Raw genomic sequence first — 18,117 nt, 5'->3', positions numbered from 1 at the left:
GGTTCAGCAGAGAGAGCATGGGTCCCAGTCCCAAGCTGCCACTTACTTGCCAGTCACCTTTTTTTTTTTTTTTTAAGATTTTTTAATTTTATTTATTTGACAGACAGAGATCACAAGTAGGCAGAGAGGCAGGCAGAGAGAGAAAAGGAAGCAGGCTTCCCGCTGAGCAGAGAGCCCAATGCGGGGCTCGATCCCAGGACCCTGAGATCATGACCTGAGCTGAAGGCAGAGGCTTAACCCACTGAGCCACCCAGGCGCCCCCGTTTTTTCTTTTCTTTTCTTTTCTTTTTTTTTAAAGATTTTATTTATTTATTCGAGAGAAAAAGAGTACGAGAGGGAAGAATTTCAGAGGGAGGGGCGCCTGGGTGGCTCAGCGGGTTAAAGCCTCTGCCTTCGGCTCAGGTCATGATCCCAGGGTCCTGGGATCGAGCCCCGCATCGGGCTCTCTGCTCAGCAGGGAGCCTGCTTCCTCCTCTCTCTGCCTGCCTCTCTGCCTACTTGTGATTTCTGTCTGTCAAATAAATAAAAAAAAAAATAAAATCTTTAAAAAAAAAAAAAAAAGAATTTCAGAGGGAGAAGTAGACTCCCCACAGAGCCAGGAGCCTGATGCAGGACGCTATCCCGGGACTCCGGGACCATGACCTGAGCCAAAGGTAGTTGCTTAATCAATTGAGCCACCCAGGTACCCCTGGCCAGTCACCTTAAGCAAGTTTTTAACTAGTTACAAGATCAGATGAAATTATAAATGCCAGGTGCCTGATACATAGTAGGCCGCTCAAGAAGTGTGAGTTCTTTTGACTCCACCATTCAAGAGCTCACCACCACACATAGAGCCAAGTATGCTGCGTGCTCACTGGCCCTTAGAAAGAGTTCTCAGAGCACCGTGATACTTAAAGCGCTCGTTTGTGGGCTTGTCCTGTTTCCCCAACCCCAGTTCAGACTGGGAGCTCCTTGTAGGCAAGGTCCATGTCTGTTTCATCTCTGGACCCTTAGTGCCCAGCACAGAGCCTGGCCTGAAGAAGGTGCTACTTAAGTTTTGTTACTGGAATGAAACTGATCTTTGCCGCCACTTGTCTAAGAGGCCAGGTATTTTTCTTTTTTTAAGATTTTATTTATTTATTTGACAGACAGAGTTCACAAGTAGGCAGAGAGAGAGAGAGGAGGGAGCAGACTCCCTGCCAAGCAGAGAGCCCGATGCGGGGCTCGATCCCAGGACCCTGGGATCATGACCTGAGCCGAAGGCAGAGACTTTAACCCACTGAGCCACCCAGGCGCCCCTAGGAGGCCGGGTATTTTGCACAGTCGTCTTTAACTGAAAAGCTCATGCGGTTCTGGACCTTGGCAATGGTGGTTCAAGTGCCAACCCTGTTTGGGAAGTCTGAGCCACTTCTATGTCTCACTGCCATACCACATATGACAAGCTTTCTGGAAACCCAGCCAGCTGCCCAGCTGCCCAGCTGCCCTCCGTAGCAGCCTAGAGTCCTGCTGCGGTGCCAGTAGGTGGCGCCCATGGCCCTTCCCCACACTTGAGCTGCCTAGACAGGGCTTTCCTTCTTGTCACCAAGTTGCCAGGGCAGCTGGGGACAGAGCATATAGCCCTGGGCAGTGGTACCCAGACAAGGGTGCCCTGGGCCGATCCCTCCCCTTTCTAGCCTTGTATTGTTGCTTTTCATGTTTTATTGCATCCCAGCCCCGGGACACACTGCTTGGGGAAACAGAGATTTCCTCAGGAGGACCGTAGGAGGTCATTAGGGGAATTGGGTTTCTGGCACAACTCATGCCTCTGCCTCCAGAAAGTTGTCCCTGTGGTTCTGTTGCTCTGACCTACACTCGCATGGTACCTTCTCCAGGGTCCTCTCTTATATTTTAGCTGTTTGTCAGGTGTGGAGCTGAACAGTGAGTGCCTTGAAGGCAAGGACACTGGAACTTATCCTGCTCAGAATCCTATAATAATTACAGTCTCATGAAAAGTTTGTGGAATGAATGGGTGAATAATAGGAGATGGGTTCCTCAAAAAATCGTTATCCAAACTGAAGGACATTCTACAAACAAACTAGCCTTACTCTACAGAAGTGTTAGAATTATGGAAATCAAAGAAAGCCTGAGCAACTGTTCTAGGTGAAAGGAAACTGAAGACACATGCAATGTCTGATTCTAACATTGATCCTGGCTTATATCTGTTTTACAGGGAAAATTGCTATAAAGGATATTATTGGGGTAGTTGATGAAATTTCAATATTAGATAAAAATATTTTACCAATGTTAAGTGTCCCAAATTTGATCATTGCTGGTTAGTGGTTATGTAAGAGATTAACCTCATCCTAGGAAATATGTGCTAAGTATTTAGGAGTAAAGGGTCATAATGTTTGAAACTAACTCTCACATGGTCCAGGAAAAAATAGAGAAAAGGAGTGGTTAAGCACAAGAGGCAAACGTAACAAGAATCTGAATGAAGGACAGAGGCTGAGGTTTTTTGTGCTATTTTTATAACTGCACTGTATGCTTGACATCATTTTAAAATAAAGTTTAAAAAAATAATCTCTGCACTTTCATGTGTGTCAAGTTCTTGCTAGAAACTATGAGAGATGGGACAAAGAATGGTCACCCAGCATTGGACTTCATTCTGTTTAATCCAGCAATATTCAGTGAGGGTCTGATACAGCTCCTCTGCTGTGTACTTATGAACAAGTAGAACACTTGTGGTAATGACAATTAACTTTTGCAAAATATAAGTGCTTGACATACGCTATTTCTTTTGGTCAAGCTCAGCACCCTTGTTAGGTAGGTCTGATAGGCTGATAAGGTTAGGTGACTGAGGTTCAGAGAGGTCAGCATAACCTGCCACAGTAACACAGCCTGGAAGAGACAGATACAGGCTCATATCCAAATTAGTGTAGTTGAAGGCTGATGCTTTGTGAACCTCCATGTTTGTATGTATATAGAAGAAAGGACTGGACTGATTGATCTTTGCAGATCATTCTTTACATCTAGGAATTTAAAACCTATATGATAGGAAATAACTAGTTATGAAGCTTGCAGGCTGCATAAATGCCCATCTTTCTTCTCCCTCACTGCTCACCAGCTTCCCTTTGGAGCAGTTCTGGTATGGCATTGCTGGAGTGGGCCATCTCCCTAGTAAGAAGAGCATCTCGAGAGCTTCCTTGAGGACGGGTCCCAAGAGGGGCCTTGAAGGAGAATGCTTAGTTCAAGTAGCAAATGCAGAAGATGCCAGAGAGGCCTTGCGTTTGTGGGGTTAGAGCACTAGGAGCCTGCCTGAAGTCCGCTGGCCTGAGCTGGGCTCTGAGAGCAACCTCCTTCCTTCCTTGCCCTGCCCCTCTCAGCCTTGGCTGACTGGGTAGATAAGGCACAGATGGAGGCTGTGTGTGTGGATTCTAGCCCCAGGCGCCTTGCTTCTGCTCAGACAGGCTGGCCTGGTGCTGTTATTACTGTAAACAGGACCTTCTGCGAGGCTCCAGCCAGAGCCCTGTTGCCCAGATAGTGATCATGATTGAGTCTGCATGGCTCACTGCTTCCAGGCCTCCGATGCAGGTGGGCCAGGCCTCCCTACCCTGCAGCCCCCTCCCCAGCTGCAGCTGAGAGCCAGTTAATGCAAAGGATCCGGAAATCAGTTGGAACAATACACGATTGAAGTTCAGTGGCCGCTTTGTATTGATTGGTCATAAAGAAAGAGGAAGAAAAATCAAGTGGTACCTCCCTCCCCTGAGTGGAAGAGCTGGTTAGCCAGAATAACTCAAAACTCCCATATCCCTGCCTGGGACTCTCCCTCCTACAGACAGCAGCGGGGGGACTTGTCTTTTCTTTGAAAGTCTTGCTAATGCCTGTATCTGTTAGGAATCCACTTCTCAAATTTTGATGTTATATGTATTTAGAATCCTGAGATTTTAGAACTGGGAGGGACTTAAGAAATCATTTTTCTGTTATTTTACCACGAGAAAGGCAGGCGCAGAGAGACAGATCTGGATCACACAGCTAGTTACCGAGAGAGCTGTGACTAGAATCCATGGCCTCCAGCTCCAGGCCTGCATCTTAAGTGTCCCCAGCCCTGAACCTGAGAAGCTACACCCACACTTTCCCACATATACACAGGAGCCCAAGTTCTTTGAAAAAGACAGGCCCACCAGTACAGAACAGGTAACTTCCAACACAAGACTGAGGTATTGGTGAGTGTGTAGGGATGTGCTGTAGACATGTACTCATTCAGTCCACGTGTGGCGGTGATGCCAGTGCAGGGAGTGAGGAGTCTGGAGGGCCACACTCACTGGGGGGTGAGGGACACAAGGAAACTGCTAAGTGTTGATACAGGTTAGCACAGGCTTCTTGCAGAAAGAAAGGGGAAGGGTTTTTTCCCCCCTAAGAAAGTTTTGCTTAAAAAAGCAATAGTATATTCATTGCTACAAATAATAAATAAATAAAATTTAAAAGAATGCAGAAGCACTCACAGCAGGAAGGGAAAGTTTGACCCTCTCATCCTCTTTTCCATTAATTGTTTTGTTTTTGGTCCCCAGCCTTCAGAACCCTCCTGGATCCCTGATCACAGCAGCTTTGTGTCGTACTCCCCCACCCCCCGCCTTGATGTGTTAGTCTCCTATGGAAATCTCAGGTCTTGGGCTAGGGTACCCTTATTCTACCACTGCCCTTGCCTGGGGATTTGAGACTGTTTATTTATCAATCCACAGCAAATTTTGAGCACATATGGTCCAAGTTCTGTGTACACCTTTCACATATAATCTCCTTTACTGTTCCTTCCTTAAAATGGGGTAGGTACTAATTGGAAATAATAATAGCACAGGCTCTTCTGTTTGTCCAGTGCTTTATTGCATGGCTGGTATTTTTCTATATTTTGTCTCATTGTTGCTTCATGGTACCCCCGTGTGACTTACAGGGTAGGGCTGCTGGGGTTCTCTCCATTTTTAACAGATGTGGAAACAGGCTCAGAGAGCATGAGCTGTTACTCAGATGAAGGGACCAAGTGAAGTTCAGAGAGGCTAGGTCATTCATTCATCCATTCCTGCCCACCCAGTAAGTGCCAGAGCCTGCATGTGCCAGATCCATCCTGCTTCTTCCCCTGCCCCCCACTACTGCCTGAGATCTGTGCAAGAGCTGGGCTTCAACTCCTGACTGCTAGTGTGACCTTCTCCTTGTCCACTGCCCTGGACCACCCCCAGTGAGTGTCACCCACTACTGCCCTGCCAGGCAGGAGAACTAGTTCATTAGGGAAGGGTCTTCTCCAAGTCTGCAGGGAGCCCAGAAAGGCCTGCAATGCCCAGCCCCTGGACACAGGCTGCTCTGCCTTGAGTGGCAACCCGCATTAAGCATTCCACTCATCATCTCAGGGATGATGGAATCCTAACCTTTTCAGAGACACCATGCTCTGTCACAAGCATTGCTCTTTTTAAAAGAGATTAATTCACTTGCAGCATTTTGTCTGTTGGTGAAAATCACAGGGGAGAGCAGGGGTGGCTTTCTCAGGCCTCAGAGGCCCTTTCAGCCACTCTCAGCAGGCAGCCACTCGCAAGCCCAGCTGGCCCGCTACTTTGAAATGACTGCCCACTGGGCATTCACTTGCAAAGCAACGAAATGAAGTGGAGGAGACCTGTGTGTGTGAAATGCTAACTTTGAGGGCTGCTCTGTACGGAAGGGAGGTGGGGGAGGGGCCCCACCCAGCTCTGAAGGAGGAAAAGTTGTAGTTGGCTTTGCTTGTGGTGCTTTGTCGTGTTGGTTCTGGTCCTCCCTCCTCCCTTGATTTGACAAGTGCCGCCACTCTATGGAGTGCTACTGTGTGGTGACACTTTTAATCCTTACAATACCTTGCACAGTAGAGATTAATATCCCCCACATCCCAGCTAGTAAGCGACAGAGCCAGAATCTGAACCCCAGCCCTTGGACTCCAGGGTCATTGCTTTTTCCATTACACCGGAGGCCCAGGAGGCTGCAAAGAACAACTCTCAGTCAGGATGCTGGGCAGGGCTCAAACCCTGCAGTGTCGCTGAAGAGCACTGAGATTTGCCTCCTAGAAGTGACGCTTCAGGTTGGTGGTACCCTTTCCCTCAGGTTTCTGTGTCCCCTCTTGAAGCCCACGTGGACCCATGAGGAGGCTGAAGCTCAGGATGAAATACCTTCCCCAGCGTGTTAGAGGAGGCGGCGGCAGCCCTGACTACTCTGCCTGCTCTGTGCTCCTTCAGCTCTGGTCATTGGCAGGATCGAAAGTTTGGAGACGCCCTTTTTCCCAGCAGTCCTCCTGTTAAAAGAAAACCCTGCATTGTATGGAAAAGGAAAATCCCAAATTGCTAATGGGCGTGTAACAAGTAGCTCAAAATTGTTGCTAATCAGAGACGCAAGCTAAGACAATAACATGAGATTCCTTTAGACCTGTGGGGCTTGCAGTCAATAGGAAGCTGGCAACTGCCCAGTGTTGGTAGGGAGAGCAGTACACAGGAACATCCCTGTCCTGCTGGTGGGAAGGTAGATGGAGCAGCTGTCTGGGAGAGGACCCTGGCACAGTGGCATCAAACCAAGTAACTGAAACCCAGGGATCCCACTGCAAATGCATGCCCCAGAGAAACCCGTCCAAGAGGCCACATGTAAGACGTTCTTTGAGCATCACTTTTGGTGGCTGGGACATGGAGGCTTCCTGAGTGGGTATCAGCAGAGAGGGAAAAATCTGGTGGATGTGCCATGGAGAACTATATAGCAATTCCTAAAAATTGAATTATTGTATACCTAGCAGTACGAGTTTATCTTAAAATGCAATTTCTTGTGAAAAGAGATAATAAACAGAAATGCATATGTGTATATGTGTATAAAAAGAAAAAAATCCTGCTTGGTTCAGGTTCTGGAAAGCAAGAACCTCTGTCTTGTGTCCTCCTCAGGAACCAGCATGCAGCTGGGCACAAAGTAGGTGTGTACACATGTTTGTTGAATAGATGAATAGAGGAGTGCCTGGAGCCAGGCTGGCTGAATTATCCAGGTCATCCTGTGTGTCCCTGTCTCAGAATCCCTGGGTATTGGCCAACCTACTGCCGCCAGCTTCAGACTAGAACATGTTGGTCCATCGAGGCGGGGGGGAAGTAGGGTAAGCTGGCAGGCAGAAGTCACCCTGTACTGAACTCCGGCTATACTCCAGGTACTGGGCTGGGATCCCAGCAAAGTAGAGATTAGTGCCCCTATTTGATAGGTAAGAAAACTGAGACTCAGAGAATTGATTTGCCCAGGATTATCTAGCTGGACAAGAATTTGAATCCGGGTCTAGTTTATTCCGAAGTCCTTTATTCATCCTTTTCATTACACTATACTTGGCCCTCAAGGGACATCTCCACCCCTTCTTCCGTCCTGCTTCCAGAGCAGAGCTGCTTCCAGAACTCTCAGGACTCAGGCAGGGGAACATGGGTCCCTGACCCACTGGAGACAGGAGGGATTCTTACTGCACTGAGTTTCTCCTGGCTGTGTCCTGCTTTCTCATTTTCCTTCTCTGGCTCATCTCCTTTGGTCTCCTATTACAGCAGCCCCCAAACTGTCTTCTTGCCCCCGCTTTCTACTCTTTCCTTTCAGACTTAGCTTGCTTAAGCTATCAGGTTAATTTTATAATTTCTTTTGCCCAAAACCTTCGGTGACAACCCCTCTGCCTGTGGTGAGAGTCTAAGGAACGCCAAAGAGGTTTCCTCTCTGTTGCCAGCTTTAGTTGATTAAAATGATGGCTGATTGGAACGAGTGTTGAGGAGGATTCTAAGGCTTTTTCAAAGGCTCCACAGGACAGAGCTGCCAGGAGTCATGATTCTGACTTCAGTGTAGGAGTGCAGGAGAGTAGCATGTATGCCAGGCATTTGTCAACCCTTTAGACTGGGTTTTTAACCTAAGATCTGTACCGAGTTCATGAAGAGCTGTGAACTCGTGGACATTGTAAAAAGAAAGGGGGAAGGAAGGAAGGAAGACAAAAAAAAGGAAAAATTCTTCTATGGGTATGTGTGTTCCTATGAACTTTTCTGGAGAGAGTCATCAGCTTAAAGCCTGTGGCTCAAAAAGGTTTATGTCCACCACCTTGGTAGCTTGGCTTTAGAGGTCCTGTTGTAGGCCCTGCATACCTTGGCAGCTGCCTGTTTCTCTGCTGTGAGCTGTCACCTGGATGGATCTGCCTGAATCCATTTATATCTCTGAATCTGCCTTCCCATTGCTTCTCTGCTTCTGTCTTGTTACTTTTGTCTGGACCGGCATGAACTTCCTCCCTTGCCTCTAAATTGTTCTTGTTCTTCAAGGCACACTTTGTGTCTTTTCCTTCAGAAACCTCTTTGTTTTGCCTTAGCTAGTCCTGATTTTCTAGCCTCGTGGACTGAGTACCAGAGAAGTGAGGCCATCTGATCAGAATCACAGGATCAGAACTCCAGGCTCTTAAGCTTTCTGACCCATGCGCTTTGCACAGCCCCTGCTAAACCAGGGAAGGTTTTGTAAATTAAGGAGGTTTTGTACAAAAAGAGTTTTTTTGTTTTTTTGTTTTTGTCTCATAGGGCTCTTAGTCACTTTAATATTCTTGTGCATAGAAATTGCTTCTGGGGGTGCCTGGGTGGCTCAGTCATTTAGCGTCTGCCTTTGGCTTGGGTCATGATCCCAGGGTCCTGGGATTGAGCCCTGCATCAGGCTCCCTGCTTGGTAGGAAGCCTGCTTCTCCCTCTCCCACTCCCCCTCTATGTGTTCCCTCTCTCACTGTGTCTCTGTCAAATAAATAAATAAAATCTTAAAAAAAAAAAAAAGTTGTTTCTGCAAAAAGAAGCGTAACTGTGTGTGGCAAAGAAGCCTAGGAGTTTCACTAGAAGAAATCCTCCAAATTAGAGGGGAGAGATGAGGATTTCCTCACCTCCTCTCTTGACAACCCTCCCTCACATTTTGGGCACAGTCATGCTGCCTTCTACTCTGGGCGAGAGGCTTTACTTCTGCCTGATATACTCCTTCCCCTCCCTCAACCCCATTTGACTGGCTAGCTCTCTGGCATGACCTCCTCAGGGAGGACTTCTGGCTCACTGAGCCTCGGTTAGGTTCCCTGGGTGTGCACCTGGACCCTGTGCTCCCCCATTCACAGAGCTCCTCCCATGCATGCTTATGTGCTTGCTAGCCAGTCTCTCCCTGCACTCCGACAGTGCCTGTTCCCTCCCTGCGTCAGCACATGCCAGGTGAATCCTACATGCTCTGGCTCTTCCTCCCAAGCCTTCATCACCTGCTTGCTTCAGCCTGCACTGAGCTTTTATTTGGCTTGGTCCAGATGAGCAGTTACTGCACATTGTGACACAAGAATGGAGCTAGGACTCAACCCCGCCTCCAGACTCTCTGATGGTGCCTTTCATTTGGAACCCACTGAAGAGTCAGTGGCCTCCCAGTTCCCCAGACACCCTCCACTATTCCTCATAAGCAGATCCTGCCTTGTTAGTGAATCGCTCTTGGCTTTTGGTCTCGAACTCTCCTGGCCTCCTGTGGCACTTCTGGTGGGAAACCACACACTCCAGGCTTTGATTTCCTACTATCCTTAGTCTCCCCCCATTCACCCCTCCCAACTCCACAACTAAATCATTTGCTCCTAGGGCAGACCCCCTGTCTTCTCACCCCGACCCAGAATTTAGCACAGGACCAAGCACATACCATGACTGGCTAAAGTCAGTTGAGTCTCTTGACTTCCACGATCCATGGAGCGAGGCCGAGTCTGGGGGAAGGGCGGTGAGGTGACAGGGATTCTGGCTATAGAGGCATTATCAACCTGAACTTCAATCACTGATTGCCCCTTAGCTGGCTTTGTGACCTTCAGCGAGACATTTCACCTCACTGAGCCTGTCACCTCATCCATGAAAAGAGGTTAACATCAATTCCTTAAGCTTGTGTGAAGAGTAAATGAGAGCATGTGTCAAGTTGTGAAGGCACTTCCTGCTTACAGTAGATGTTCAGTAAGAGTTGGTTCTGTTTATTCCCCTTCTCTATGTCCACCCCCACATTGTAGGGCCCTCTGTTCCCAGAACCCAGAATTTAGGAATTTTTTTTTTTTTTTTAAATTTGACAGAGATCACAAGTAGGTAGAGAGGCAGGCAGAGAGAGTGAGAGGAGGAAGCAGGCTCCCTGCTAAGCAGAGAGCCCGATGCGGGGCTTGATCCCAGGACCCTGGGATCATGACCTGAGCGGAAGGCAGAGGCTTTAACCCACTGAACCACCCAGGCGCCCCCCAGGATTTTAGTGATATATTTAAAGCCTTGTTTTTGATTCGCGCCCGGCGGGAGCTACTCCAGTCACGAGGGACAGACACCTGGGTCGGCGGCGAGTTACCTGCAACATTTGCTTGTAGTCGCGATGAGTTGCCTCTCAATCCCAAACCTTTCCTGAATGGATTAACAGGAAAGCCAGTAATGGTGAAACTTAAGTGGGGAATGGAATACAAAGGCTACCTGGTATCTGTAGATGGCTATATGAACATGCAGCTTGCAAACACAGAAGAATACATAGATGGAGCATTGTCTGGACATTTGGGTGAAGTTTTAATAAGGTGTAATAATGTCCTTTATATCAGGGGTGTTGAAGAAGAAGAAGAAGATGGGGAAATGAGAGAATAGCATCTTTTGTGGGGAAGTTTTTTTATATATATTTCTAGACAATAAAACATTTTTTTTCCAAAAAAAAAATTAAAAAATAAAGCCTTGTTTTTGTTAGTTTATCGAGCAACGCTTGAACTCCTACTATGTGCTAGGCACTGACCTAGAGAATCAAATAGGCTCATGTGGACTTTCCTAGAAACCTAATCCAGCATTTCTAATACTCTTCCCATCTGTCCTTGGCTTCAAGATTTTCAGTTTCCAAACAGCCACCATGCAGAGAAACCTGAGGATGTGATCCTTTTGTAAACTGGGAACTACCTAGATAACCAGTGTCATTGGGCATTCAGTGCTGATCATAGGGGAATTCTAAGGACGGAAAAGAGATCTGTGGACTGGATGAGCCAAGGAAGCCTTCACAGGAGGGAGTTCTCAAGCAGGATTGAACCCCATAGTGTGCTAGTAGGATTTGAATGGGTGAAGAATCAGGGAAAGAGCATTCTGGACCAAGGGAGTGGAAGTGTCAGGGTATTAAAGTAGGGAAGGCACATTATTTCCTCAGAAGGCTGAGAAGATAACAGCAGAGGGCCAGACTCATTCAAGCCAGAGGAACTGGGGTGGGTACTTAGTACTGTGACTATTTCCAGATTCACGCAGCCTCCCTGTTTCTTGACGATTTCACTTCTTCCACTCCTACTTCCACGATAAGCCATTTACTAAAAATATTCCTCTGTCTCTTTCTAGGCTCTTGTCAGAAGGTGCAGATGTTAATGCAAGGCACAGACTTGGCTGGACAGCACTCATGGTGGCAGCCATCAGCCGAAACGACAGGTGAGAAATCTTCTTCCACACAGGGCTCCCTTAGCCTGATCCTTGCAGACCACATTCCAGAACCCTTTCCCACCCTTGCTTGTCTCCTTGCTGTCTTCCCCAGAGTCAGGATGATGGACTGAGCTCAAGGTCAGGTCTACACCTGGTGTAATGAAAGTATAGGAGATGGGGAAAAGGCAGAGATAGCCTTGGATCCTGGCTTCATCTTTCATTTGCTTTGTGACCTTAGGTGAGTCGTTTGCATTATTGAAGCCATGAAATGTTTGCAAGGCTGTGTTAAGTGGTTGAGGGTACACATGTGAGTTCTGTTCATGTTTTCATTATCTATCATCTGTCCATGTGGTTGAATCTAGTCACTGTCCCCAGCGAGGGCTCCACTGGGCTATTTCTTTGGAGATTCTGATGGAAACTAGGGAAGGGGGTACCCCCTCCCTCCCATTAGAAGCCCTGCTCTTTTCCTGCCCACTTCCCCATTCCCTCTGAGAAGCTATTTTGTAAAGGTTGAAATAGTCCCCTATGTATAGAGTGTTATATCCAGTTCTCACAACTGCCACAATTTGCCAGAATTCTCATTTTGCAGCTAAGAGAACTGAACCCCAGTAAGGTAAGATGATTTGTCTGAGGTCACACAGACAAGAATTAGAATTTGGTCTGGCTGCCTGCAAAATTTGTGTTTTACTTTACCTCACTGCTGCCTCCCACTGCCAGATCCGGGATCCTGCTTCTCCTTCCCAGTTTCTAGCTATAGTTATGCAAAAGAGTTGATTAAATAAGAGCAAAAAGAAATGCTTTCAAAGAAAGCAGACTGGGCACTTTAGTAGCAGCCATGGAAATTGATAGTTTGAAGTGCCCAGTTTTAATTTTTCCTTTAAGCTGATCATTAAGGCTTTTGTCTGCCAGTACTGGCTTCCTTTGGAAGGATCAGGGACTTTATAATATAGAGGTGGCACTGCCTTAGACAGGCTGAGAGACTTAGCTGTATTGGAGATAGGACTCTCTTCCTCTGTCCTGAACCTGTTCTCAGCATTCCATTTCCTTATTTGCCTCATAAGCTCCAAGCACTTGAAAGGAAACTTGGTGTAAATAGGCTTTGCAGTTGAGAGGCTTGGACTCCCGTCCTGGTTCTGACCCTTAGTTGAATTTCAGAATTCTGTGGGCCCCTTCTTTCTCCACCTGAAATCAGTTATTTTCACAAGCATTTGATAAATATCTACTCTGAGCCAGACTCTGTGCTAATCACTGGAGAATCAGAGACCTTGGGAACTCAAGGTCCAATGTGGAAAGGAAAGGCAGGTAGAGACACAGAGTCTAGCATGACCCATGATGTCAGAGCCACGTGGACAGGATATTATCAGAGCAGAAGATGTGAGGGGACTGACTCTGGCAGCAGAGTTGATTCCCGCTGTATTTTTGTGAGAGCCCAGTGAGGTAGTGTATGTGTCACCTGTTGCAGATGTCGAGTTGTTATTCTCTGTTGCCTACATTAGTCCTGTCTACACACAAGCCTGTGTTTATTCTGCCACTGATACTCCACCCACCACCACCTCCACCCCACCCACCAGTTTTCTTTTCCAGCTTTGGAGGGTCTCCATCCACAAGAGATAGCAAGCAGGTGGTGGAGAAAAGGGAAGGGAGTGTGTGGCCCTTCTAGGTGCAGTATTTCCACCACTGAGACAGATGAGGAAATAACACTATACTTAAAGAGTATTGTCAGTGCGCAGATAGCTGGTAGATGTGCTCTGGGGACACTTTTCTCTAATTCTAATGACTTGTTACCTTAACTGATTGCCCTGTCTTTATCCAGTGCCACTAGCAATTCAGTGATGCTTGTTGAGCAAAGTGAGAATGTTGGCTGGTATTTACTTGTTTGGGTTCTTAGGACTAATTATTGGTGTTTTTTGTTTTTTTTTTTTAAAGATTTTATTTTTTGGTTGAGAGAGAGCACAAACAGGGGGAGCAGCAGAGGGAGAGAGAGAAACAGGCTTCCCACCAAGCAGGGAGCCCAATGCGGGGCTCGATCCCAGGACCCTAGGATCGTGACACGAGCCGGAGGCAGTTGCTTAGCCGACTGAGCCACCCAGGTGCCCCAATTATTGGTGTTTTAAACATGCATTTTGTGTCCTCCTCTTCCTTCCAGTGACTTTTATTAAAAGTGGCATACCTTTTAGTTTAATTTATTCATATCACAATATTTTGGGGGGACCTACTGTTTTCCAGGCACTATTCTTGACAGACAAAGATGCCTACCCTCATAGACCTTATGTCTCTACTAGTGGTGGTCCCTAGATAGAGAAGGCAGGGACAGATAGTAAATGATAGCAGAATACATAAATAAAATATATACTGTATTAGAAGGTAAGAAGTGCTATAGAAAGAGGAAAAATAGAACCTGATAAAAAGGAATGCCAGGAGTACCTTGGTCAGGGTGAGTAGGCCTCATTGTAAGGTGCCATGGGAATGGTCTTAAAAGATGATCATGTCCATACCGGTACAGTCTGCCAATAAGTTTCTCCTTATTAGAAGTGTACTGATCCTCATTTCATCAGTTACCAAGACCTTCTGGAATCATATCGGCCAGGCCCGAAATGCCACCATTTCAGTTGGACTTGGATGAAGGGGGGATAGAGAGGTGCAGCACCCCTTGCTTCAAGGCTGAAAGCAGAGAACCTTCACCTCTGTTAGATGTCAGCCCACAGCCTCAAGGAAGAGGTCTTAAGAGGATCCAGTCATTTCACCCTCAACTGCCTTTAGTGGGTGCCTGCTTCATGCCTATGTCCTGAGGGATATAGCACAATAATCTCTATCCTTAAGGAGACAAACATCTTGTGAACTGTTATTTATATATGTATTTTTAACTTAATTTTGAATAGTAAAGACAGTACTATTTTATTTAATTTTTAAAAAAATACAGTACTGTAGAACAAAATTTTAAAAGTATGTATGGGAACTTAATTTATAATTTATTCTCTCCTTTTATTTCCAAAAAGGGCTTGCAGTGACTCAAATTAAAATACAAATATAAACGTACACAGGAGAGTTAAAACTGGATCAGGATCAGAAATCATATTGGTAAAAGGAAAGATAATTGTATCAGGATTGAACCAGAGATTTTCTTTTCTGAAAATAGCTTTATTGTTTTTGTAAAAATAATATAGAGAAGAAAGTAGCAGTCAACTGAATTCCCTCTATCTAGAAATTAAGCAGTGGGTGTGTGTGTGATTTCACATAAACAGGACCATGCTATACTCACTGTAAGTCAGGTAATTAGTGGAATTTTCACTTTAGATTTAAGTTTCCTAATGAGCAGGGCAAAAATAGGGATACAAAGGATCTGGTTCTTCAGGGAAAAAAAAACTATTTTCTGACACCCCTGTGTATTATCATTTTATGTATCCAGCAAACATTTTTAAAAACTATACTGTGTCTGGTGCTGATGTGGTAGGCTCTGAGGGGATTCAGATAATAAGCAGCACAGCCTTTGCCTTAAGAAGCTTCCTTGGACTGCCGACATCAAGGACTCAAGTAATGTGATGGCCATTGTCTTCAGTAACCATTCTGCCAAAGATTTACCAACATTCTACTAGGATGATCCTTTTGCCAGCCCTAGTAACAGCTTGGGTGTAGTAGTGACTTGAGGGGCAGTTGCTGGGGGCTGACCCCTTTTCCATAGTGAGGCCTCCATAAGCCTCATGCCACAGGCACTTGTTTAGCTGGAGTCTGGGGGCCTCGTTCTGTGTTGCACTTTGACCCCGCCCAGCTAAAGGCTGAGCCACAGGGTCCCAGGATGATCACTGTGACTTAGCATAGCCTTCACCAGCTCGTGCAAATATACCCAGCCTGCAGCTAAATTCAATTAGTTTTCTTTAAGAAGGGAAAGAAATCCAATTTTACCAAACACGGACAGACGGTGGAAGGCACTTTGATGTTACAACCTCTCAGTGATGCTTTACTTAGTCACAAGTTCATAAGCAAGAAGGCTTAATTACTTGGGAAAACACAGGATTAAAACTGGACACAATGGCTGAGTATCCGCTCTTAGGCGACTTGATTCGAACCCATGTACCCAGTTCGTGTGTGGTGCAAACTTTGATGTGTGCTATGACAAGCTGAAAGTCATGACCCCCTCAGGGAAGCTCCTTCACATGGCATTTGCAGGATGTGTAGGCGGAGAGGCAGGGCCTGCCAGGCCTGTTTGCTCAACTTTGATGTCCAAGCAGCCACAGGCCCCACTGTTTGCTCTTTCACTGAAGGATGGATTGGGAGCCTCCTACCTTTCCCAGTGGACAATGGCCAGCAATGGAGTGTGACGACTGTTGACCATTCCAGGAGCCTGGCGGACCAGAACAGGGCTTTTGGGAGTCCAGAGCCTGGGGGGCCAAAAGCTGTTTATAAGACAGCCATTTCTCCAGATGTAGCTTTCCTTAAAGTCTAATGCTGGTTGGGTGCTTATAGTAGAGGTAAAAATAGCCTCGTGAGTTTTAGCAGGTATCAGCTATTGCTTGACTGTCCATCCAGTGGCACTAAGGTATTTGTAAACTGAAGGTTGAAGTCTGTCCTGCTCCCTTCATCAGCGTGTATGTGCAAGGGATAGTGGTTTGGCAGAAAAATGGTATGATTTAGATCCTTATAATTTTTAATTCTTCAAAAAAGAAACCCAAACAGACATCTGATAAAGGAATGTTACCCAGAAGATATAAAGAACTCTTATAAATCAACAGTAAAAAGACAACCCAGTTCTTAAAAAATGGGCAAAAATTTGAGCAGACATTAACCAGAGAAGAGATGGGTGGCAAATAAGCACGTGAAAAAATAACTCAGCATTAGTCATTTAGAATGGCTAAAATTTAGAAAATCTGACAATACCAAGTGCTGACATGGTTGCACAACAATTGCCATCGTTGCTGATTAGGAATGCATTATGCTGTGGCCACTTTGGAAAACACTTTGGCAGTTTCTCGTGAAGGTAAAACATATATTTACCACGCAACCCAGCAATACTAGCTCCTGTACTAACTTTGTCCATGAGACATAACAACATACATCTTCAAAAAGACCTGTATGCAGACATTTATAGTAGCTTTGTTCATAATCACCAAAAATTGGAAATCACCCAAATGTCCCTCAGCTGGTAAATGGACAAATTGTGGTACATCCATACAGTGGACCACTACCCAGCAATTAAAAAAAACTATTCAGAGGTGTCTGGGTGGCTCACTTGGTTAAGCGACTGCCTTCGCTCAGGTCATGATCTCAGGGTCCTGGGATCGAGCCCCACATCAGGCTCCCTGCTCCAGGGAAGCTTGCTTCTTCCCCCTCTCCCTCTGCCTACTGTTCCCCCTGCTTGTGCTCTCTCTTTCTGTTACATAAATATAAAATCTTAAAAAAAAAAAAACAAAACCATTCACACATGCGGCAACAGGGATGAATCTTTTTTTTTTTTTTTTTTTAAGAGAGAGTGCATGCACATGACTGGGGGAAAGTGGGAGAGAGAGAGAGAATCATAAGCAGGCTCCACGCTCAGTGCAAAGCCCAACACAGGGCTCAATCTCACAACCCTGAGATCATGACCTAAGCTGAAATCAAGAGTTGTACGCCTGACTGAGCCACCTAGCTTAAAAGCCTTATGCTAAGCTAAAGCCAGTCACAAAAATCTACCTATGGTATAACTCCATTTATATGACAGTCTGGAAAAGGCAGTACTGTAGGGACAGAAATCAGCTTAGTGGCTGCTAGGATTTAGGAGTAGGAGGAAGGGCCCAGAGAAACTTTTGGGGTGATGAAAATATTCAAAATCTTGACTGTGGTGGTGATATACAATGAAAACTCATCAAATTGTACATCTTAAAAGGATGAATTTTACTATGAGTAAATGATACCTCAGTAAATTGACTTTAAAAAAAAACTTTTTAAAAAGCTATCCGTGTCTCATTTTCATTATTAATTGTCACCTATGGCATACTAAAAATTCACATTTGTAGTGTCAAAATGAATTTGTATGGTTCATGGTCAGCTGGAATGTTTAGACTTCCTCTGGTTGGTAGTATTTCATATTAGAGTACTGTATACTCTGGTTGTTGGTGGAGAATAAAGATTTGTGATATCTCATGATTTTTGATGTCATGAAACATAATTACTGATGAATAATGATAAATTCACTTACAAGTGATACACAGTGAGCTTTTATAAATTCACAGCATATCGTGCGATCCTTAATATTAAGGAAAAAGGGTATAGGACTGAGAGGTTGCCTCCCATCCCACATCATCCTCTGACTCCTTGTCCCTGCATTGCCATGCAGGGAGACCACCTAAACAGTGTGGCCGTTGTGGTGCTTCAGGAGCCACAGATCCTGAAAGAGTGGAGTGGTGGGGGGAGATTTGGATTTGAGTCCACTTGGGTTTGCTGGTTGCTTTGCAAGCCCCTGTCTCAGAGAAGGTGAGGCCATGAGGCAGAGCTCCAGCAAAACTGTTTGAAATTCCCCACAAGAGTCTCCCTCCCTCTTCTGCCTTTTCTCCTGGAGTGCATTTCATCAGCATCGGAAGGACTGCTTCCCGGCACTGCCTTCCCTGCTTGGCTGGGGTCCCTGAGGAGCTGATCTAATGAGCGGCTAACACGCATTTGCCAAGGCCTTCCTGGATGTGGTACCTGGGCTTTGTTAATTTTAAAATGCCACCATCCTTGGCTGAAGACCATTTAATTTCCTCTTGTA

At 45.9% G+C, this 18,117-nt stretch overlaps 2 protein-coding genes across 3 annotated transcripts in view; both read left to right on the top strand.

Annotated features, from left to right (window-relative positions):
* Positions 1–18,117, top strand: part of CLPB (ClpB family mitochondrial disaggregase) — a 144,568-nt gene that overhangs the window by 18,680 nt on the left and 107,771 nt on the right. For both annotated transcript variants that reach the window (XM_080815993.1, XM_080815992.1), the window contains exon 3: positions 11,322–11,408. In XM_080815993.1, coding sequence (XP_080672119.1) covers positions 11,322–11,408 — 87 coding nt within the window. The remainder of the gene's footprint in view (positions 1–11,321; positions 11,409–18,117) is intronic.
* On the top strand, positions 9,687–10,606 carry LOC308351890 (small nuclear ribonucleoprotein F-like; the record flags this gene model as incomplete). Its single annotated transcript, XM_080817852.1, has 2 exons — positions 9,687–9,722; positions 10,218–10,606. 2 exons carry the CDS (start codon positions 9,687–9,689, stop codon positions 10,596–10,598), a joined length of 417 nt encoding a protein of 138 aa, XP_080673978.1. The 3' UTR covers positions 10,599–10,606.

The sequence above is a fragment of the Martes martes genome, assembly GCF_963455335.1.
Source record: "Martes martes genome assembly, chromosome: 10".
NCBI classification, from domain to species: Eukaryota; Metazoa; Chordata; class Mammalia; order Carnivora; family Mustelidae; genus Martes; species Martes martes.
Note: the sequence above shows the minus strand (reverse complement) of the source record. Positions and strands in the feature narration are given on the sequence as shown.